The 23688-nt window shown below is 36.0% G+C and overlaps 1 protein-coding gene across 3 annotated transcripts in view; it reads right to left on the reverse strand.

Moving 5' to 3' along the window:
• Positions 1-23688, reverse strand: part of RB1 (RB transcriptional corepressor 1) — a 179483-nt gene that overhangs the window by 21942 nt on the left and 133853 nt on the right. For all 3 annotated transcript variants that reach the window (XM_045475948.1, XM_045475970.1, XM_045475959.1), the window contains 3 exons: positions 10102-10220; positions 6608-6750; positions 3695-3840 (listed from right to left, as the gene is read on the reverse strand). In XM_045475948.1, the coding sequence (XP_045331904.1) occupies positions 3695-3840; positions 6608-6750; positions 10102-10220 (408 nt within the window). The remainder of the gene's footprint in view (positions 1-3694; positions 3841-6607; positions 6751-10101; positions 10221-23688) is intronic.

Below are 23688 nucleotides of genomic sequence, written 5' to 3' on the forward strand. Positions count from 1 at the left end.
CTCTCTGACCTCAGCCGTAGCAATCTCTCACTCGACACATCCCCAAAGGCAAGGGAATTAAAAGCAAAAATGAATTACTGGGACCTTATGAAGATAAAAAGCTTCTGCACAGCAAAGGAAACAACCAACAAAACTAAAAGGCAACCAATGGAATGGGAAAAGATATTTGCAAATGACATTCGGACAAAGGGCTAGTATCCAAAATCTATAAAGAGCTCACCAAACTCCACACCCGAAAAACAAATAACCCAGTGAAGAAATGGGCAGAAAACATGAATAGACACTTCTCTAAAGAAGACATCCGGATGGCCAACAGGCACATGAAAAGATGCTCAACGTCGCTCCTTATCAGGGAAATACAAATCAAAACCACACTCAGATATCACCTCATGCCAGTCAGAGTGGCCAAAATGAACAAATCAGGAGACTATAGATGCTGGAGAGGATGTGGAGAAACGGGAACCCTCTTGCACTGTTGGTGGGAATGCAAATTGGTGCAGCCGCTCTGGAAAGCAGTGTGGAGGTTCCTCAGAAAATTAAAAATAGACCTACCCTATGACCCAGCAATAGCACTGCTAGGAATTTACCCAAGGGATACAGGAGTACTGATGCATAGGGGCACTTGTACCCCAATGTTTATAGCAGCACTCTCAACAATAGCCAAATTATGGAAAGAGCCTAAATGTCCATCAACTGATGAATGGATAAAGAAATTGTGGTTTATATACACAATGGAATACTACGTGGCAATGAGAAAAAATGAAATATGGCCTTTTGTAGCAACGTGGATGGAACTGGAGAGTGTGATACTAAGTGAAATAAGCCATACAGAGAAAGACAGATACCATATGGTTTCACTCTTATGTGGATCCTGAGAAACTTAACAGAAACCCATGGGGGAGGGGAAGGAAAAAAAAAAAAAAAAAAGAGGTTAGAGTGGGAGAGAGCCAAAGCATAAGAGACTCTTAAAAACTGAGAACAAACTGAGGGTTGATGGGGGATGGGAGGGAGGGGAGGGTGGGTGATGGGTATTGAGGAGGGCACCTTTTGGGATGAGCACTGGGTGTTGTATGGAAACCAATTTGACAATAAATTTCATATATTATAAAAAAAAAAAAAAAGAAAATTAATTGTATTTCCATACACTAGCAATGAACAATCCAAATAAGAAATTAAAGAGACAACTTCATTTACAATAGTGTTAAAAGGAATAAACTACTTAGGTCTAAATTGAATATAATAAATGCAAGACTGTACTCTGAAAACTTAAAAACGTTACTGAAAAAATTAAAGAACACCTAAATAAATGGGAAGACATCACATGTTCATGGACTGGAATACTTAATATTGTTAAGATGACAGAGCTGCTCAAACTGATTTATGATTCAGTACAATCCCTATCAAAATTCCAGTTGCCTTCTTTGTACAAATTGACAAGGTGATCCTAAAATTCATATAGAAATGCAAGCTTCAGAACAGCACAACAAATCTTGAAAAAGAAGAGTAAAACTGGGTTATCATGCTTCCCTACAGATCAATGCAGTACAATTAAGAGACCAGAAATGAACTTTTACATATATATAGTTAGTTTATTTTTGACAACTGTCAAGAGGGAAAGAAAAGACTTTTCAAGAAATGGTGCTGGAACAAGCAGTATTCACACACAAAAGAATGAAGTTAGACTCCTATCTCACACCATACAGAAAAATTAACTCAAAAAAAAAAAAAAAAAACGTAAGAGCTAGAAGGGGAATTAATCATGTTTATTATTCATTTTCAATTACAAGTGGATTTTTCAGAACATTAAATTGTTCATACTCATTTTTCACAGGCTCTGAGAAAAATGGAAAAAAATAAGGATAAACCTTGGTGGTCTCTGATTTGGCAATGGTTTTTTAGATATGACACCAAAAGCACTAGCATCAAAAGAAAAAAACAGATAAACTGAACATGATCAAAAATTTTTTATATTAAGTATAATTTATTGTCAAATTGGCTTCCATACAACACCCAGTGGAATATGATCAAAATTTAAAACTTGTGTGCCTCAAAGGACACCATCAAAAAAGTGAAAAAGACAACTCAGAACTGGAAAAAACACTTGCAAATCATATGAAATAAGGGACTTTTATGTAGACAACATGAAGAACCCTTATAAATCAATAATAGACACTCAATTAAAAATTATGTAAATGATCTGAATAGATATTTCTCTAAAGAAGATAAAAAAAAATGGCCAATAAGCACATGAAAAGTGTGTTTAATGTTCAATCAGTATCATGAGCAATTAGGGAAATGAAAACCAAAACCATAAAGAGTTATCACTCTATACCCACTAGGATGAGTATAATTAAAAAAGCAAATAAGAAGTTGGTGAGGATGTGGAGAAACTAGAACCTCATACACTGCTGGTAGGAATGTAAAATGGTGTGGGTAAGTTGGAAAATGATCTGGCCAGGCTTCAAAGGTTAAACACAGTTATTATATGACCTGACAATTTCACTTCTAGGTAAACATCCAGAAAACTGGAAACATATATCCACACAAAACTTGTACATACATGTTCACAGTAACATTAATCATGGTAGCCAAAAAATAGAAAATAAATGTACACTAAGTGATGAACATATATATATGATGTGGTATATCCATACAATGGAATATTATTCAGCAATAAAAAGGAATGAAGTACTTATACAAGCTATAACACAGATAAGCAATGAAAACACTATACTAAATAAAAGAAGCCAGACACAAAAGACAACATATTATATGACTGCAATTATTAAAAATGTCCAGAATAGGCAAATCTACAGAGATAGAAAGACTAGTATTGCCTGGGGATGGAGGGAGTGGGGGAACAGGGGGTAAGTACTTAAGGGTATGGTGTTTCTTTCTGGCATGATAAAAAACTGTTTTAAAAGTGTTTGTGACGATGCTTGCACAACTCCATGAATATACTAAAAACCACTGGGGTGTATACTTTAATTTGTATGGTATGTGAATTACATCTCAATAAGTTGTTACTAAAAAAATATATATTCTTATTATTCGGTACAGAGAAGAAAAATGAAGATGTGAGCGATGGTTCTCTGTAAATTAAATCTTTCAGTCATTAGTTTGTTCATTCATTCAAACAGTAGGCACTGTTTTAGATAAACTTGGGTTTTTTTAATAAGTTTTTTAATGTTCATTTATTTTTGAGAGACAGAATGCAAGCAGGTGACAGGCAGAGAGAGGGAGACACAGAATCTGAAGCAGGCTCCAGGCTCTGAGCTGTCAGCACAGACCCTGATGCGGGGCTTGAACTCATGAACAGCGAGATCATGACCTGAGCCGAAGTTAGACGCTTACCCGACAGAGCCACCCAGGTGCCCCCAGATCAAATTGTTCTTAAATCTCATGCTTTTTCCATACTAACATGAAATCTAGTTTACCACAAGACAGAAAAAGTCCACAATAAACGGTTTCTTCAATGATTTGTGTAAACAAGATCTTTTAGGTCATTAAGCAAGTTACTAAAATACTCAAGCTCTAAAGCTCTAAGTACAGCAAAATTACAAAAGGTAGCTAACAAGTGCACACATATTAAGTCTGCAAAATTGATTTGGCTTCTCATTTGAATCTAATCTTTTAAGAAATCAGTATACAGTTAACAAATAAGTAGGAGAAGAGAAGTGAACTACATTATTACCTGATCCAAATGCCTGTCTCTCATGAGTTCATACTCATTTTGCAGTGTGTGCTGAAAAAGGGTCCAGATGATGTGTTCCAGTTCAGGGTGGTCAGACAGAAGGCGTGCACACAGGGTATTTAGTCGAAGATAGGCCAGTCGGTACACTGGAGACATAAGGGGAATTAATCATGTTTATTATTCATTTTCAATTACAAGTGGATTTTTCAGAACATTAAATTGTTATAACCGTAACACTGTTAAACAGCACCTTTTTTTCAAGTTTTTATTTAAATTCCAGTTAGTTAACATGTAATATTAGTTCCAGGTGTAGAATTCACTGATTCATTACTTACATGCAACACCCAGCACTCATCACAAGTGCCCTCCTTAATACCCATCACCTCTTTAAGCCACTCCCTACCTGCCCTTTGGTAACCAACAGCTTGTTGTCTATAGTTAAGAGTTTGTTTCTTGGTTTGCCTCTTTTTTTCCCCTATGTGCATTTGTTTTGCTTTTTAAATTCTACAAATGAGTGAAATCATGGTACCTGTCCTCTGACCAACTTATTTCACTTAGCATAATACTCTCTAGCTCCATCCACATTGTTGCAAATGCCAAGATTTCATCCTTCTTTTTTATTTTGAGAGAGAGAGGGGGGAGAGAGCATGCAGGCAGGGGAGGGCAGAGGTAGACAGAGAGAGAGAGAGAGAGAGAGAGAGAGAGAGAGGGAGGGAGAGAATCCCAAGCAGTCTCCATGCTCAGCATGGAGCCCAGTGTGGGGCTCGAACCCATGAACCATAAGATCATGAGCTGAAATCAAGAGTCAAACACAACCAACTGAGTCACTCAGGCACCCCAAGATTTCATTGTTTTTGATGGTTAATATTCCATTGTGTATGTATATATATATGCGCACATGTGTATATATACACATATGTACGTATATATGTGTGTGTACACACATACACGTACATACACACATACCACCTCTTCTTTATCCATGGACATTTGGGCTCTTTCAATAATTTGGTTATTGTTGATAATACTGCTATAACCATCAGGGTGCATGTTATCCCTTCCAAATTACATTTCTGTATCCTTTGGGTAAATACCTAATAGTGCAATTGCTGGATCATAGGATAATTCTATTTTTAACTTTTTAAGGAATGTCCATACTGTTTTCCAGGGTGGCTGCACCAGTTTGCATTCCCACCAACAGTAAACAGCATTTTAACAGTAACCTCAGCTACCTCCATCACTATTTTCTTTATGAGTTAATAATCCCTAGTCTTAGTGCAGAGCTATAGAAGGCAAACTAGCCCTTGGATACTAACATAAGATTTATTTAGAGAGTCTATAAAAAATACTACTGAGATACAGGTTTGGAGAAAAGGAATACGCAAAATTGAGGGTTTTTTTCCCATCTACTTTATATATTAATGACCTTTGTTTTAATTACACCTTTCAAAGACTCATAAAGTAGTCAGAATTTTTAAGGTAACTACTCTACTGGGTCACACTTTAGCATGCATTAGACTTGCCTTGGAAGGCTTGTTAAAATAAGGATTTTCTTTTTTCTTTTTTTTTCTTTTTTTTTTTTTTTTGCACGTTCTTCTAGAGTTTCTGATTGAGTATAGTTCTAAATGGAGCCTAAACAAAAATTTTCCTTTCTACAAATTTTCAGGTGAGGTGGATTCTACTTTTGGGGACCACACTCACTAACACTGCTGTAACTTAAGGGAAATGTTACAATATGCCTATAAAACTCAGTATATTTCTGACCTGAATAAAATCATAAAAAGTATTTATCGCAGAGGAATCTGGCTTTTCATGTTCCTTCAGAGAGCTTCAAGTGCGTGTGCACTTGCACACAGAGCTGACCCTTAAACAACATGGGTTTGAACTGTGAGGGTCCATTTATACGTGGATTTTTTTTTATAAATACAGAACAGTACCATAAATGTATTTTCCTTATGATTTTTTTAAAGTTTATTTTGAGAGAGACTGAGCATGAGCAGAGGAGACACACACACACACACACACACAGAGAGAGAGAGAGAGAGAGAGAGAGAGAGAGAGAGAGAGAGAGAGAGAGAAAGAATCTCAAGCTGGCTCTGAAGGGTCAGCGCAGAGCCTGAGGTAGGGGCTCAAACTCATGAAACTGTGAGATCATGACCTAAGCCGAAGTCAAGAGTTGGATGCTTCACTGACTGAGCCACCCAGGCACTCCTGATTTTCTTAATAATACTTTTCTCTAACTTCCTTTATTGTAAGAGTATAGTATATAATACATATACAAAATACGTGTCAATTGTTTATGCTGTCGGTGAGACTTCTAGTCAACAGTAGGCTATGAGTAAAGTTTCTGGGGAGTCAAAAGCTGTATGCAGATTTCTGGCTTCATGGGGGATCAGTGCCCCTAACCCCTACATTGTTCAAGGGTCAGCTGTATATACACATGCACAGACACAACTGCCCCACCTCATACACACACAGAGAATGCTCTACAACCTAATTACCAGGAAATATGCCTGAACTAGACCACAGCACACTTTAACAGTCTTAACTTTACATACACACCTGAACAGTAGAGGTACTGTCAGGGGCAAACATTTCCAAAAACAAATTTGAAGGCATAACAAACGCGGCAGCAGCAACAATACCAACATCCAACACTTTTTGAGTGCTTACTATGTGCTAAGCCCTGTTTGAAGCATTTATGTGTTAATTCATTTAATTAACTCAAAAACCCTATAAGGTAGATTATTATTATAAAATAGATTATTATCATTTCCACTTTACAGATGAAGCAACTGAAGCACAGAGATAATAGGTGACAAAGTCAAACCTAGTAAGCAGAAGGGCCATGATTTGAACCCAGTCACAGCCAGGTTTCAGAGGTCATGTTCTTGAAAGTAATCATCTACTAACCTTTTTTGTAAAAAAGTGAAAGGGAGGTAGATTTCAATGGCTTCTGAGTCTGGAAGGCTGAGGTTGCTTGTGCCTCTGTGTTTGCAGTAGAATTTACACGTGTAGTTCCTTTTTTCTTTGGGGATCTGATTGGAGAAAGATACCTAGACATATTCAAAGGAAAAGACTTCATTTGAAGTTCGCTAAGAGTCTCTTTTTCTTTCTCTGTCTCTCATGCACACACAAACACAGCTGTACACATGCATCTAAACATATCTATTTAGTTTGTTATTATACATCAAATTCCTTCATTCAGCAAGCTATTTAAATACAAGCTAGAAAAGATACTGCCTAAGAGGAAAACTAAGCTGGTTGTTATAATTTCTAACTATTTTAAGAAATGGCTTTTTCTGGGAGTTACTGCTTTATTGGAAAAAAAAAGACAGCTACATTTGTATATATGCTCAATTTTAATAGTTACAGTGAGATTGAGATCATAAAATAACTCTAGCTTAAAAGAATAAGTTATTGACACCAAAATAGTGTTGTCATGTTTCTGATTCTCCTCTTAAAAATGTTGCATTGATAGGGCACCTGGTTGGCTCAGTCAGTTAGAGCATCCAACTCTTGGTTTCAGCTGAGGCCATGATCTCACAGTTCATGGGTTCGAACCCCACATGGAACTCTGCACTGACAGCACACAGCCTGCTTGGGATTCTCTCTCTCTCTCTCTCTCTCTCTGTCTCTGTCTCTGTCTCTAAGCTAATAAATAAACTTAAAAAAATGTTTCATTGATAACTATGGTTCATATATATGATAAAACTTAAGTTATACACACACACATACCACCTAAATGACACAGTACAGAATTCTATCTAATACTTCAGATAACATTATCAAGGAAGATTTATACCTGTATACTAAACATGTCAGGCATAAATCAAGGAAGATATTAGTAAATATTATATCTCAATTTCTGACATTCTACCACTCTTGTGTTACCTTTTATAGGATAATCCAGAGCTACTTTATAATTTTGTCCTGTAGCTGAGAAGTAATTCTGAGCAAGAAGGAGGATTTAAACCTTACTATGGATGTTTCCACTACACATAGTTAACTATAGTTAACTATAGTATAATATATATATATATATATATATATATATATTATATAATATATAAAATATATAATATTATATATATATAATATATAATATATATAGTTATATATAATATAATATATATAGTTATATTAAATATAATATATATAGTTATATTATATATAACTATAGTATTAGTTAACACTACATATGTTAACTAACACACTAAGAAAAGGGAATCACCATCATAATCTTTTAGGTAACAGGGTCTAGTCTACTTCCAATCTTGTATTTCCCTTCAATTCACTAATTCATAATATTGTAGACAAATTTCACTTGGATAGAAGTTAATCTCCCTTGAGTTCTAGGTACAAATATTCAATTACCTACAGGACATCACTACTTGAATCTCAAACTTAAGAAGGCCAAAGGGGAGCTCTTGATTTCTTCCCTCTGTTTTTCCTGTTTCAATAAATGGCTCCACGTTACATCCTGTTTCTTAAGTCTAAAATATAGGAGTTATGTTTAATTTCTTCCTCTTCCCAATTCCTCAAACTCAATGCAAAACGAAATCTTATTAAGTCTTCCTCTAAAATACATCCTAGATCTTTCCATTTCTTTCTATCTCTACTGATGTATCTTAGACCAAGTCACCTACCTCTCTCACTTGGACTATGGAAATTATCTCCAAACTGGTCTTCCTACTTCTTCTTTACCCTCCTCCAAACCTATCTGCACTTCAAACAGCAGCTAGAAAATGGCTCTTTAAAAATACAAATTATAGCAAGCTGCACCCTTACTTAAAACTTTAATGCTTTCCCACTGCCCTTCTAAAATCCAAACCCCTTCCTATGGCCCATGGAAACCTAAAAGGTCCAGCTCTGGTTTGCCTCTCCAAACTTGTCTTATTGTACCTCCAACCTCCTCTTGCTCACTTTACCCCAAGCACACTGGGATTTCCTTCTGTTCCTCAGACCAGCTAAGTTTGATCTGCCCTAGGGCCACCACACTTACTGTTTGCTCTGCCTGGAATGCATATCATGAAGATTCATGCCTGGTCAGCATCCATCTGTCCTTGAGGTGTCAGGTGCAATATCACTTTATTAGAAAAAATTTACCTAAACATTCCTACACTCTCAGTTTCTCGCTTTCGTATCACTTATTTCCATTATAAAACTTAATATAATCTATTTTTTTTTCTTTTTAAGTAATCTCTACTCCCAACACGGGGCTTGAACTCATGACCCTGAGATCAAGGGTCACATGCTCTACTGACTGAGCCAGCCGGGCACCCCAAACCTAGTATACTCTAAAAGCACATCATATATTAGTTTACTTCCTCCATAATATAAGCACTATGAAGAGAAGAACCTAGTCCACCTTACCCACCTTTTATTCCCAGAGTCTAGAAAACTTCCTGGCACTTAGACAACTGCTTACTGAATTAAAGAAAAAGATAATGCTTGATTATTTACATTAATGCATAACTTAGCCAACAAATTTATATGTAAAGGCAGAAGCGTCATATGCCAGAAATAGTTTGGGTACAAGTTAGCATGGAAAGGACATCTCTGGAAAGTAGTCCCTGAACTAATCACAGAGCACTATAATGTCAATTCCTAGACAAAACTAAATAGAAACAACATTAGGTACACTTCTATGAAAGGCAGAAGAGCTAGAATGCTTAGGAGCATGCACTTCAGGGTCAGATTGCTTGGGTTTGATTTCTGTTGAGTTTTGGCAAGTTACCTTATTCCTCTAATTCCTATTTTACAGAGAACTGAGGCTGATAACAGTATATATCACCTTACGGGGATGTTATGAAGACCAAATGGGAAAAAAAAAAAAAACAATCTCAAGTATTTAGCCAACTGTCCAGCCCATACTGAACCCTCAATAAATATTAGCTATTTGCTTTTTTCTTCCATTATCATCACCATCATCATCATCGTGTACCTATTAACTGATTTAGTTTCATATCCTACGCTAATCCCTATGTCTATCCTATGCTTTACCCCAAATGCATTGATCTGTACTCCCTGAAAATGTTTCCTGCTTTCTTGGCATTACACTTTGGAACTCATGCCATTTCTGACTCTTGGAACACCTTCTGTCTCCTCCCTCCTCTCCAGTTTCCATAGAGAAATCCTACTTTCCATCTTTCAGACCTAACTAAATTGCCATCTCTGCCATGAAAACTATCCTCATTACATCAAACATGAGTGATTTCAGTAGCACTTGGTACCACTTTTATATGATCTTGGGTCATGTATCTTATATTCCTGCTCCCTCAAAGCAAGAACAATATCTTATTCAAAATTCTATTCCTTACAGTTTCCATATAGTATCTTGCATTACACCATGCTCAAAACCTATTTGCAAGTTGAGTTAATAGCACAGCATACATTCTACTTACATATCTGCTGCAGTGTGATTACTCTGGAGAGGAAGGCTGAGAGTACAAGCAGATTCAAGGTGATCAGCTGGTCCTTCTCGGTCCTTTGCTTGTTTAATAAGATCAAATAAAGGTGAATCCTATATGAAACCAGATGACATTAAAACCACACTGGTAAGTATGATTTTCCCATGTGCATATCAAAATCCTACTGCCTGACATGGGGAGTGCTACAAAGTTAGTTACAATTGACAGCAGTGATTTAGAATTCAAATGAGATCCTTTTCTTCACTTTGAAAATACTGATTGCCAATTTTTGTTCTACATACATAAAATAAAGGACCAGAAAAATGCATAACTTGAAATGCTTATGTTAGAAAAGAAATTAAAAGTTAGGGAGAAATACAGAGAAAATACCTAAATATGGCACAAAGACAAATAATAAAGATATGAGCATAATTTAATGAAACTAAAAGATACATGCACTGTTTGATCACAAAGCTAGTAACTGGTTCTTTGAATTAACTAGAAAAATTAAATCTCCAGTCAGATTGAGAAAAAGAGAAGAAATAAACAGTCATAGGAACAAAAAGTGGGACTATTATCACAAAAATTAGGAAGATAATAGGGGATTGTTATGAATAGTTTTATGCCAATAAATTGGAAAACTTAGACCAAGTAGAAAATTCCACAGAAATATAAATGAACAATAAAATAAAGTAGTAATAGTCCTATATAAACTATTAAAAAACTAGAATCAATAATTAAAAATCTCCCCATAAGGGAAATATTAAGCATATCAAACACCTTTGGTTTTACCGGCAAAGTCTACCAAACATAAAAAGAACAGATAATTACACTTTTACTCAAACTTTACTGACAATGGAAAAAGTAGAAACATTCTTGATCTCATCTTATGAGGCTAGTACAACGATACTAAAACTCATCAAGGACATCACAAAAAGGTAAGTTATACCCCATTCCCACTCATGAACAGAGAGATAAAAATCTCTCCTTAACATCACTTTATTTCTATTATAGAACTATATATTTTTCTTTTTTTTTTTTTTTTAAGTAACCTCTACTCCCAACATGGGGCTTGAACTCATGACCCTGAAATCGAGTATTTACACAAAGTGATGTGTAAACATAATTAAAAATTTTATAATGAAGTCATGAGTAACATTATTACTAATTTTTACAATAAGGACCATTTAACATTGAAGAAAAAGGTTGTAGGTGATAAGGCGTTCCTTCTATCTCACAAGTTTATTTTCTATTATAATATATAATCAGAGAAGTTGCTTATTTCTTACATTTGGAACTTACTTTCTTTTATGGCCTAATATATAAATACTTTTATAAACATTCCATGGGCACTGGAAAACTACTTTCAGCCTCTGGAACTTTATATACCAATTACATGTTTACTAATTATAGCATTTACATCTTCCATATATTTATCTTTTGTCCACTTGAGCTATGGTGGGTTGGGAAGCATGAGTTAAAGTCTCCTTATACTAATAATGCATTTCTTACTATTTCATGTAAGAAGTTTTTTCTCAATGAATTTGAATACTATGCTACTGAGTGTATATTCAGAACTGTCAAATCTTCACTAAAGATTGCATTCTTGAACATTACAACATGGCTTTCTGTTCTTTAATTGTAGTATGTTGAACCTATTAAACTGATGTTAAGATTGTGACTTCTTTTTCTCTTACTATTAGCCCAATATGCCTTTCTCTGTTCTTTTATTTTCAACATTGCTGAGTAACATTATTTGAATACAACATATATTTAGGTTTTGGGTTTTTTTAAATCCAATTTGGGTGATTTTTTATTTTTTTATTTTTATTTATTTAAAAAAAAATTTTTTTTAATGTTTATTCATTCTTGAGACAGAGAGAGGGAGACAGAGCATGAACGAGGGAGGGTCAGAGAGAGAGAGAGACACAGAATCTGAAGCAGGCTCCAGGCTCTGAGCTGTCAGCACAGAGCCCGACGTGGGGCTCGAACTCACGGAGTGTGAGATCATGACCTGAGCCGAAGTCGGCCGCTGAACCGACTGAGCCACCCAGGTGCCCCTGGGTGATTTTTTAAATGTTTATTCATTTTTGAGAGACAGAGAGAGATGGAGTGCAAGTGGGGGTGGGGCAGAGGGAGAAGATGACATAGAATCCAAAGCAGGCTCCAGGCTCTTAGCTGTCAGCACAGAGCCCAACGTGGGGCGCAAACTCACAAACCATGAGATCATGACCTGGGCCGAAGGTGGACGCTTAACCAAATTTCAGTGATTTTAGACATTTATAATTGCTGACAGATTTGGTTTTGTGTGGTTACTGTGTTTTATGTTAGCATTGTTTTCATCACTTTTTAAAATGTTTCACTAAATGATCTGTGATATCTAAAAAAAAAAAGGACTTTGCAGGCTTAACCAAAATCCAGAAGTCAAAGAAAAAGATGAACTGATTTGACTACATAAAAACTAAAAACTTGTTTGACTAAAACCACAATAAACCAAGTTAAATTAAATCTTTAAAAAATAAATAATATTAGGGTTTTTTCCTACAGCTTCATAACATGATTTTTATTACAAATAATTCTTTTCTATTCTTTCCTTTCATTAGGGGCACTCTGAAGTGCAATCTAAGTAAAGGCTTTCATTGGAGTAAGGTAAGGCTAACAACACCAGTTAATACATGTAGTCATATTCAATGTTTTACATATTCTAGCCACTGACAAATTGAATATACTTATTTAACTAAAATAGTGTGGGTATAAATCCATCTATAAATCCATATATTCAGCAGGAGTGGCCTATTCCCATTTTTATTTCAATGATATTTTAAGAGACCCTAAGACTCACTAGGAAATGCAAGTAAACCTGAGCCTTCACAGGATTTAGGTATACTACAAATCAGGCATTCTACTTTCTCTTCAGATTAGCACAACAGGCTGGGCTGCGGATTAGCATAACAGTATTATACTAAAGTGAATGCCTCCTCCAAGGGTTAAGGTAGCATTTTTTAACCAATAGTCTTCATGTTTCCCTCAAGTATCCCTTTTATTCCTCCATCTCCCCCCAACACAAGTGGTAACACAGATATATAGATATGTTTATAATGAGTATGTCCTGACAGTGGGAAAGAAGTACAGTGCAGTGGTCAGGCATGAGACTCTGGAGCCACACCACACAGAATCAAATCCCAGCCACTTATTGGTTGCGTAGCTTTGGACAAGTTGCTTAACCTCATATGATTCACTCTTCTGAACTGTTACGTGGAGATACTAATCATGATAGTAACTTATAGTATTGTGAGAATAAAGTGAGTAACACATGTTAACCATTTAGAACAAAGCCTGGCACAGAGTGCTATGTAAGCATTTGAAGTGATTATGGTTCAGTTCTTATTTATACATAATAAATGCTTTTATACAAAGGATGATGTATCTGTTCAAATATATGAATGTATACCTCATACATTCCATCTGTCTATCCACCCAATATTTGTTGTTTGTCTACTTGGTAAGTGGCCCTATGCTAGGAATTAAAAATTCCAAACAACCCTCCAATTGCCAGATACCAATGGACTGGAAGAATCATTTCAGAAACGTCTGTCTTCTTCCACCTTACTCGACATATTCAATTGAGGTCTGTGTGCAAAATAAACTTCGATAATCCTCTACCACCAAAATACTCTTGCTCTTTTCTAGTTTTTCCCATATCATTATCACTCCTTATAACCTGTTGTCCAAAGCAAAAAAGGAGTCATCTTCAATTATTTTTTCCCTCGCACTCCACTATCCCATCCAGGAAAGTCATGCTGACTCTAACTTCAAAATATATCCCAAGTCTAACTTCTCATCATCTCTAACATTACTGTAGTCTAAGTCATTATTCTCTCTTGTCTGTACTACCACAAAAGCATCCTCCAACTGTTTTTCAACACTTCCACTCTTGCTGCCTCCCAGCTCTTCTCAATAGAGTTAATAGGCTATTCCTCACACCATCCACCCTACTCAATGACTTCTCATCACACTAGAATAAATCCAAACTTAATGTCTGGCCCTTGTTACCTCCCAGGCCTCACTTTCTACTACTTTCCTCCTTTTACTCCTGTCATACTAGTCATCTTTATATTCCTTGAACACAGCATGATTCTGTCTCTGTTTCCATATATGCTCTTTCCTCTGTCTGCAGTGCTCTTTGCCAGAATTTTCCATGGCTCAACCCACTCTATTATTCACATTGTCTCCTCAAATAGCACCTTCTCAGCAAAGCCTTCTCTGAACATCCTGTCCAAGGCAGTCATAATTCCCACTTGTTTGCTACTCCCAACTATGCTTTATTTTCTTCATGGTACTGATCACTATTTGAAATTATATTATGCATTCATTTGTTTACTTGTTTATTGTCTCCTCCAGTTATCTTGTTCACAACAGCATTTCCAATGTCTAAAAATGCCTGGCACGCAGTAGGGACTCAACATTTATTGAATAAATGAAGTGAGTAGGTAAAAAGTGTTCAAAATTCTTTGAGGTTAATTCTGCCTTAAAGTGAGGATAAGATTAAAAATAGAAGTTTCTTAGTTATATATACCCTAGATCTTTTAAAAATAAAGTATTTACCTACTGCTTTCCCCCATCTTTTTCCCTCAAGCATTAGTCAAACATAGTATGTGTACCTTAGCCATAAAGAAAGCAAAAACAGGAAAATTATTTCAGAATGCCTATTCTTAGAAGACTTTTGTTCAAAGTGAAGTGCAGTAGAGTACCTTGGAGCACTTAGGCAACCTGGAGTAAAACTATTAGTTTTGTCTATGAAGTAGTTCCAGGGAAAGATATTCCTCCCCCCCACATGGTGCTCAGAGTCCAGTCGGAAGAGGCAGACAATAAACAAGGAATGACACATTTGGAAAAAATCTATGAAACAATAGAGTTTCTCATGAAGAATACAAATGGAAACACTGGTAGAGGGGGTTAGTTCAAGGAAGATATATCTGAGAAGGTAACATGGATGCTGAGATGTGAAGAGAAGTTGTACTTTGAGAGAAGCAGGAGGCAGAGGTTTCCTAAGATGAAAGAAAATGTGATAAGAAACTGATGTTAGTTTAGGAACTAAAAAAGACACTACTAGTACTAAAGTAAAGTGGTGGTATAGTAGTGGAGAGATTGCTAGAGAAAAAGGTGGGTAGCCGTTTGATGATGCAAAATCCTAAAGACCATGCTACAAAGTCTGACCATGCTAAGAGAAATGGAACATCTATTACAATAGAAACTATGTTTTAAGATACAGATTTTTTGTGTCAAAAATCACTAATATAGAGATAGCTAGTTCAATTGTGCCTTGTTTCCTATTATGTATATTTGTAGCATAGAACTGGGGTTCTAAAAATATTTGATTAATTGAATGATGTATTGTTTGCTTTCAGGAATGTACTGCAGGTGATAGAGGTCACCGTAATCCATACTGCCTTAACTCTGTTACAAGTGACAGAATTTCCTATCAATTTCTTAGCTCCGTTATGAGTGAAGAATGTGCCAGGCATGTTTAGTACCAAGTCTAGTGAGAGCAAACAACTTTGGAGTTGTGTGCATGTAACTTAGGAATTAATGCTACTGATCTGAAATTTAAAAAAGAAAAGCCTACTATTTACTTAATTTAGTCCTCAGCTTCACTGTAAGCAGAACGGAAAATATGAAATTACCAGTATACTCTGGGTTATTTATATTTCAGCAGTAGTATGTTATCAACAAAAATGTCTTTCAGCTTTTCTTCTCTCCAAAAGAAAAATGTCTATAAGTAGTATAAAACAGGGCCAGGGCTGGGACTAGGGTAAAGCAAGAGAGGTGCCTTGGATGCAAAATTTAAGGAGGCAATAACTTATACTTGCATGACCCTAATATGAAATTTGCCCTTTGGGGCACTGAACACTAAACTGATAATGAAAGTTAATTTAAGACACATTTGGCAAAGCAGAATGATGTATTGTTTTTATGGTTTCCTTAGACAGGATTAAAGCACTTTGAGTTTACAAAGTTTTTTACAAAGTTTACAAATGTATTATCTCATGTAATCCTCAAAATAAACCTGTGAATTAAGCGTTACCACTACTAATTTTACAGATTAGAAAATTTCGCTATTCTAGTAAATTCTAACAATACTGTATTATAAACTAAAATTATTTTCAGAGCACAGGATAATAACTTTTGACATTTATAAATATAGAAACCAAAACTCTTTTAAGCTATTTTTACATAATGAATACAGTAGCTTCCTAGAACTAGTATTAATTATGAATTATTAAAAATATTTTATTAATTTCACTATTATTTTTCATCTTTATCCAAAGGATTTCCTGGAAAAGAAATCCATATTAATATCTGTCATTAACAATAGTAGCATTTAGTAAATGCTTACTGCATGTATGTGTTTAATTTTCACAAAACCCTACGATGTAGGTATACTATCCCCACTTGACACAGAAAATGAAGCTAACAAAGGCATTTGAACTTAGGCAGCCAGGCTGCAGAGTCTGAGCTCGTATGCACTATGCCTACACTATAATATTGCATTAATTTCTTAGTACAAAAGACAGCAGCAATAAAACAAGTGCATGAATTAATTTTACCAAAGCTAATTCTGGTATTATACACTATTTAATAAAGTTAAATATTCCTGATGATCATTCTTCTTGCAAAAAACAACACAAAGTCGTATTTATTTAATCAGAGAGGACTTCTACAATATTTGCTTAAAATAATTACATAACTTACCAAACAGTGACAGCTTATATAAAATATTATTTTTCCTTTCAAGGGTAACTATTTGGTATAGTAAATACCAGAATAATATAATGATGAACTATGAATCAAATTTTGACAATGCTCGACAATTTATATTATAACCAGTTTGAGCAATGTTTGAGTTAGAAGCATTGTTTTTGAAAAACACACTCGTTAAATATAAGAAATTAAGCAAAAGAGAACCAAAATTCTAACTAGGTTTTCACTATAAGTGATCATTTGAAGCAATTTTTAAAAAGTCTCCCAAAACAGCAATCCCTTTGTTACATTACAGACTAAAAGCAGATATTTTTAAGAACTTGAAAACTTTAATTATTTTTTTATTTTAGAGAGAGTGTGAGTGGGGGAGGGAACAGAGGGGGGAAAGAGAATCTTTATATTTTTCAATTATTTTTTAAAATTTATTTATTTTGAGAGAGAGTGAGCACACGTGGGGATGGAAAGGGATGGAGAGAGAGAGAATCCTAAGCAGGCTCCTCACTGACAGCACAGAGCCCAATGTGGGGCTTGAACTCACCAACTCTGAGATCATGACGTGAGCCAAAACCAAGAGTTGGACTCAGCTGACTGAGCCACCCAGGTACCCTGAGAAAGAGAATCTTAAGTAGGCTCCACGTTCAGCGTAGAGTCCAACAAGGGGCTCATTCCCACGACACTGAGATCATGACTTGAGCCAAAATCAAGAGTCAGACACTCAACCAACTGAGCCTCCCAGGTGCCCCAGGACTTGAAAACTTCAAAGTAGTAGTAATGTTATATCAATTATATACAATTTTACACACACACGTATATATATTTTTAAATTTACACCCAAGTTAGTCAGCATATAGTGCAACAATGATTTCAGGAGTAGATTCCTTAATGCCCCTTACCTGTTTTAGCCCATCCCCCCTCCCACAATCCCTCCTGTAACCCTCTGTTTGTTCTCCATATTTAAGAGTCTCTTATGTTTTGTCTCCTCCTTATTTTTATATTATTTTTGCTTCCCTTCCCTTGTGTTCATCTGTTCTGTGTCTTAAAGTCCTCATATGAGTGAAGTCATATGATATTTATCTTTCTCTAATTTCGCTTAGCATAATACCCTCTAGTTCCATCCAGGTAGTTGCAAATGGCAACATTTCATTCTTTTAATTACCGAGTAATACTTCATGGTATATACTTACCACATCTTCTTTATCCACTCATCTATTGATGGACATTTGGGCTCTTTCCATACTTTGGCTATTGTTGATAGTGCCACTATAAACATTGAGGTGCCTGTGCCCCCTTCTTAACAACATACCTGTATCCCTTGGATAAATACCTAATAGTACAATTGCTGGGTCATATTGTAGTTCTATTTTTAACTTTCTGAGGAACCTCCATACTGTTTTCCAGAGTGGCTGCTCCAGCTTGCACTCCGACCAGCAGTGGAAAAGAAATCCTCTTTCTCCGCATCCTCGCCAACATCTGTTGTTGCCAGAGCTGTTAACCATTCTGACAGGTGTAAGGTGGCATCTCATTGTGGTTTTTATTGATATTTCCCTGATGATGAGTGATGTTGAGCATTTTTTCATGTGTCAGTTGGCCATCTGGATGTCTTCTTTGGAGAGGTGTCTATTCATGTCTTTTGCCCATTTCTTCACTGGATTATTTGTTTTTTGGGTGTTGAGTTTGAGAAATTCTTCATAGATTTTGGATACTAACCCTTTATCTGATACATCATTTGCAAATATCTTCTCCCATTCTGTCGGTTGCCTTTTAGTTTTGCTGATTGTTTCCTTCACTGTGCAGAAGCTTTTTATTTTGATGAGGTCCCAATAGTTCGTTTTTGCTTTTGTTTCCATTGCCTCTGGAGACGTGTTGAGTAAGAAGTTGCTGAGGCGAAGATCAAAGAGGTTTCTGCCTGCTTTCTCGAGGATTTTGATGGCTTCCTGTCTTACATTGAAGTCTTTCATCCATTTTGAGTGTATTTTTGTATGTGGTACACACAAATATTTAAAACAACCATGTACCCCAAAATGCATTTTTAAAAGTATTTTCAAGGGGCACCTGGGTGGGTCAGTCAGTTAAGGTCCGACTTTGGCTCAGGTCATGATCTCATGGTTCGTGGGTTCGAGTCCAAGTTGGGCTCTATGCTGACAGCTCAGAGCCTGAAGCCTGTTCCTGATTCTGTGTCTCCCTCTCTCTGCCCCTCCCCTAATTATGCTTTCTGTCTCTCAAAAATAAATAAATGTTAAAAAAATTTTTTTTAAATATTTTCTAAATTGATATCTTCATCGACTCTTTCAAAAGCAATGAGAATATATCAATTTGGGTAGATCTTTTTTTTTTAAACGTTTATTTATTTTTTAGAGAGACAGCATGAGTGGGGAAGGGGCTGAGAAAAAGGGGGACAGAGGAGCTGAAGCAGGCTCTGCACTGCCAGCAGCAAGCCCCACACAGGGCTTGACTCATGGACACTTAACTGACTAAACCACCCAGGTGCCTCAGATCTTATTTTATTTCAAATTAGGTTATTTTGTGGTATTGGGTATTATTTAAAGTCTTTTCTAAATATGTAGCTCACACAATACGTTATATTTTGCATTTGTTGCATTAATTTTAAAATACTGTTTTAAGAAAGGAATTCCTAACTCAAAATTAGCCAAGAATTCTAAAACTAGGTCAGGGTATACTTAAAGATGTTTGACATAATTGCTCTGGGTAGGCAGCTCCAAGCACGATGACAAAATTTATCCAATTAAACTACTATAGCCATTTTTCTAAATGAAATATTACAGGAGTCAAAAGTCCACTCCTATCAGTATGATCTTCAATGGCCATGGCAAGCATATACAATGAGAGCTTCCTCCATTCTAGCAGTCATGATAAAATCATGTTCAAGAGTCATTATTTGTAGAACTTACCCTAAATACTGTGGGAAAGTTATTGTCCTTAATCCAAAGAAAAAATCTTATTCTAACTGAAAGTATAAGAAAACCTATAGTGAATATTTGCAAAATGAATAAGAATTCACATAGTAGGAGGAATACTATAAAAGGAGCTAACAGAGTGTGAGAAACAGACGTTAAAAGAGAAATAGGGTATGAAAGTTTGTGAAAAGAAACGAGCATGTCTGAATATGATGAAAATCAGTTTTTGTCAAACTGTGAAAGAAGAGAGGGTTTTGACTGAAAAGAAAAGCACAAGGGTGGATAAGAGTTCAAAGGTGAGGAATAAACATGCTTGCCATGCTGAAGTGAGGAATCACCCAATTATCTATAAATAATGCTGATGACAAGGATTTGTAAAAAAGTAAAAGAACAAAAACATATATCCTATGATTAAATAATCATAATTAAAGTCATTTTTCTCAATAAGTTTTGCCTTAGCTAAGGTCTCTCTATCAGATTTATACCTTTGGGAATGTAACTAGTACCCTTTACTTATATATCTTATTCCATGACAGCAAATATTGCATCAGGTTTAACCTATTTGTAGTGCCAAAGTTTTGTGTCAAAAATTATTTAATGACTGGACAGTGAATTGTTTTCAAGAAAACAAAGCTTAGAAAGTTATTATATTGTGCCATATGTCTTTAAGTGTAACACAAGTTCAGAATCTCTAATGATTAATTTTAAGTTTAGACTATCAATGGCCTAGGTCATCCGTAGAATACCACAATTATATTTTATAAGGTAAACTCTTAATTTCTGATATAGCTTCTAACTTAGCTGGAAAGTCAGGGCCCCCAAGGAAGCTTTATTAAAAACACAGGTCAGGGGCGCCTGGGTGGCTCAGTCGGTTGGGCGTCTGACTTCGGCTCAGGTCATGATCTCGTGGTCCGTGAGTTCGAGCCCCGCATCGGGCTCTGGGCTGACAGCTCAGAGCCTGGAGCCTGTTTCGGATTCTGTGTCTCCCTCTCTCTCTGACCCTCCCCTGCTCATGCTCTGTCTCTCTCTGTCTCAAAAATAAATAAAACGTTAAAAAAAAAAATTAAAAAAAAAAATAAAAACGCAGGTCAGATTTCTCCTCAACCCCTAAAATTCTGATAATTCCAGGTATAATTCTAATAATATCTACATTTTAGAAAAGTTTCTCACTAGAGTCTAATGAAATCCCACCATTCCAGCTTCTTCCCATGCCATCCCTGCCATATCTCCCTTATATTTCTCTCTCCTCTGCCACTCCCTCAAGAACTAACTTTATTTTTCTAATTCTGGTATAAACTTGTAAAAACTGACTCACTCTTTCTTAAATAGAAATACTATTGTAATAACTCCACTTATTGCCTTCTTAGGTTTCAAAGGCATCCTTTCAACCTAAACTATATGTTCTAGAATGCTAATAACCCAGGTAAATTTGAGATCAGATACAAAAGTGTAGTCTCTACTGTGAAACTCAAAAACTTCCTAACTCATAACATAGTCAATCATTGACAGAAGACTTTTGGTTCTCATTTTCCCAACATTTGGGCTAAAGTGATGATAGGGTAAGATGGCAGAATATTAGAAACATTTCACTAACTTTATGAGAACTAATTTTGAGACCCACAGCAAAAACTTGGTGTTGTCTGGTGAGGGTACCACACTGTAAAGTAGAATAACAACTGTGATCTTCCTTTCTATCATATCTAATGTTGATAACTATGATTAATGATGCAAAGTCATTACCACATACTTCATAATATTTTACTTCCTTCACTACCAAAATTCTGTCTTCTTGATTCTCTCAATTTAAGAATAGTACTAGTTAATGCTTACTATCTACTGTATGCCAACTTCTATGCTAAATATTTTAGAAACATGGTCTCATGTAATCCTCACAGTAAATCTATAAAATACATACTATTATTATCCTCATTTTACAGACAGAGAACTTGAAGTACAGAAGAAATTCTCCCCAGGTCATATGGCCAATAAATTGTGGAGCAGGGATTTAAACCCAAGTCTATTTAGAGGTTGTGTGCTATTAGCTCCTATACAATGATGTAAACCATGTTCATTTGTTCATTTTCTCTTCATTCTTTTGCCGACTGTCATGCTTTTAGCCACATTTCCACAGCGGTGTCTCGCCCTACAATTAGCTCTACTCCCCACAATTCCATCTATCATTCATTCATTCATTCATCCATTCCACAAATACTCACATTCTGTGACAGGCACTACGCCACTAGGAAGAATGTAACATTAATGACAGTACCTACCACGATGGGTTATTGTGAGAATTAAATAAACTACACAAAGGCTTTGAACAGTACACGGCACATATTAAGCATTCAATAATGCTGCCCTTGAAGAGTTTACAGATTTACTGAATACCAGGCAAAGCACCCAGCACGTTATTTATATTATTTCATCCCCACAACAAACTCTAGAGGAAGGTACTATTTTTTATGTCATTTTACAAGTGAAGAAAGGTAGGCTAAGATTAAATTGCTCAAAGGCACAGATAGTAAATGGTGGATCCAGGATTTGGCCCCAAGCTTTTTCACTCCAAAGCCCTTGTTTTTAATCCCTATGCTACAGTCTCTAGTCTAGTGAAGGAAACAGATAAATTAAAAAGCAACAATACAGAGCGGTAAGTTCCATAATCAAAAGATACGCACAGGGTACATACTGGAAATCAAGAGAAGGACATCGAATCCACATTAGGTACATTGCGGAAAACTTCCTGGGAGATTATGCCTGATTTGAGTCCCAAAGACAGAAGTCATTTCAAGTGGAAAGCAGAATAGATGGCTCTGAACAAGAGAAAATATGACCCTAGAGATGTCATATAGCTCCCATAAAATGAGGAAGGTAATACTTCCTTATAGGGTTGGCTGTTATAAAAATCAAATGAGATGATAAGTATTAAGTATTCAAAATGGTGTCAGGGACATAAGCCCTTAAAACTCAGATGATTCATTCCATAGAGCTAAAACATAGAGTTTATTGCAAAGAAACAGCAGAGGATTAACTAAGTAAAGGATTTTAAGCAGGTGACTAGCAGGGTGCAGATGAGACCTTTAGAGAGCTCTAAAATAAAATCCCAGTGCTTAGCACATAATGGATACTCAAGAAATATTTCTAGAATGTTATACAACATAGCCATATCATGGGTTAAATTAAAATACAGCAAAACACAAAGAAGAAAAGTGATGACATGATTTTCTTTCTAATTGACATTAAATATCAACTGTGGCAGCCAGCCTCCATACCAATAATCCCTGACACTGGGTTATTTACACCCTTGTGAAGACCCCTTCTATACTGTACCAGGGTTAGTCTGTCTGGTCAATAGCATATGGCAGAAGCGATGGCATGTCACTTCTGAGGTAGCTTATAAAAAATGTGCAGTTTCATCTCCGGCTCCCAGAAGTCCCATGGAGAGAGGTCCATGTGGCAAAGAAAAGAAGCCTCTGGCTAACAGCCAGTGAAGAAGTAAGGCCTACCAACAACCATGTGAGTGAACTTGAAGGCAGATTCTGCAGCTCCATCAAAGCCCTAAACTGACTGCAACCTTAGTTAAGAACTTGAGGGTCTCTCCTGAGAGAACAAGAGCCAAAACCACACAGCAAAGCCACTCCCATATTTCTGACCTTCAGAAACTTGTAAGATAGCACACTTTAGTTATTTTAAGTTGCTACATCTTGGGGTAATTCTTTACACAGCAAATAGATAATGCAGCAAATGGTTTTTTCAAAGACTACAAAGAAAATGTTTAGTGGAATACTTAACTTTTGAAAATTATGTATTTATATCTATATTGTATCCAGGACTCAGAAAGCAGTTTTTCTCTCAGACTCAGGCAAGCTGTCTCATTTCATTACTTAGCTATTGAAGTTAACTGCCA

Source organism: Leopardus geoffroyi, chromosome A1 (genome assembly GCF_018350155.1).
Source record: "Leopardus geoffroyi isolate Oge1 chromosome A1, O.geoffroyi_Oge1_pat1.0, whole genome shotgun sequence".
Classification (NCBI taxonomy): domain Eukaryota; kingdom Metazoa; phylum Chordata; class Mammalia; order Carnivora; family Felidae; genus Leopardus; species Leopardus geoffroyi.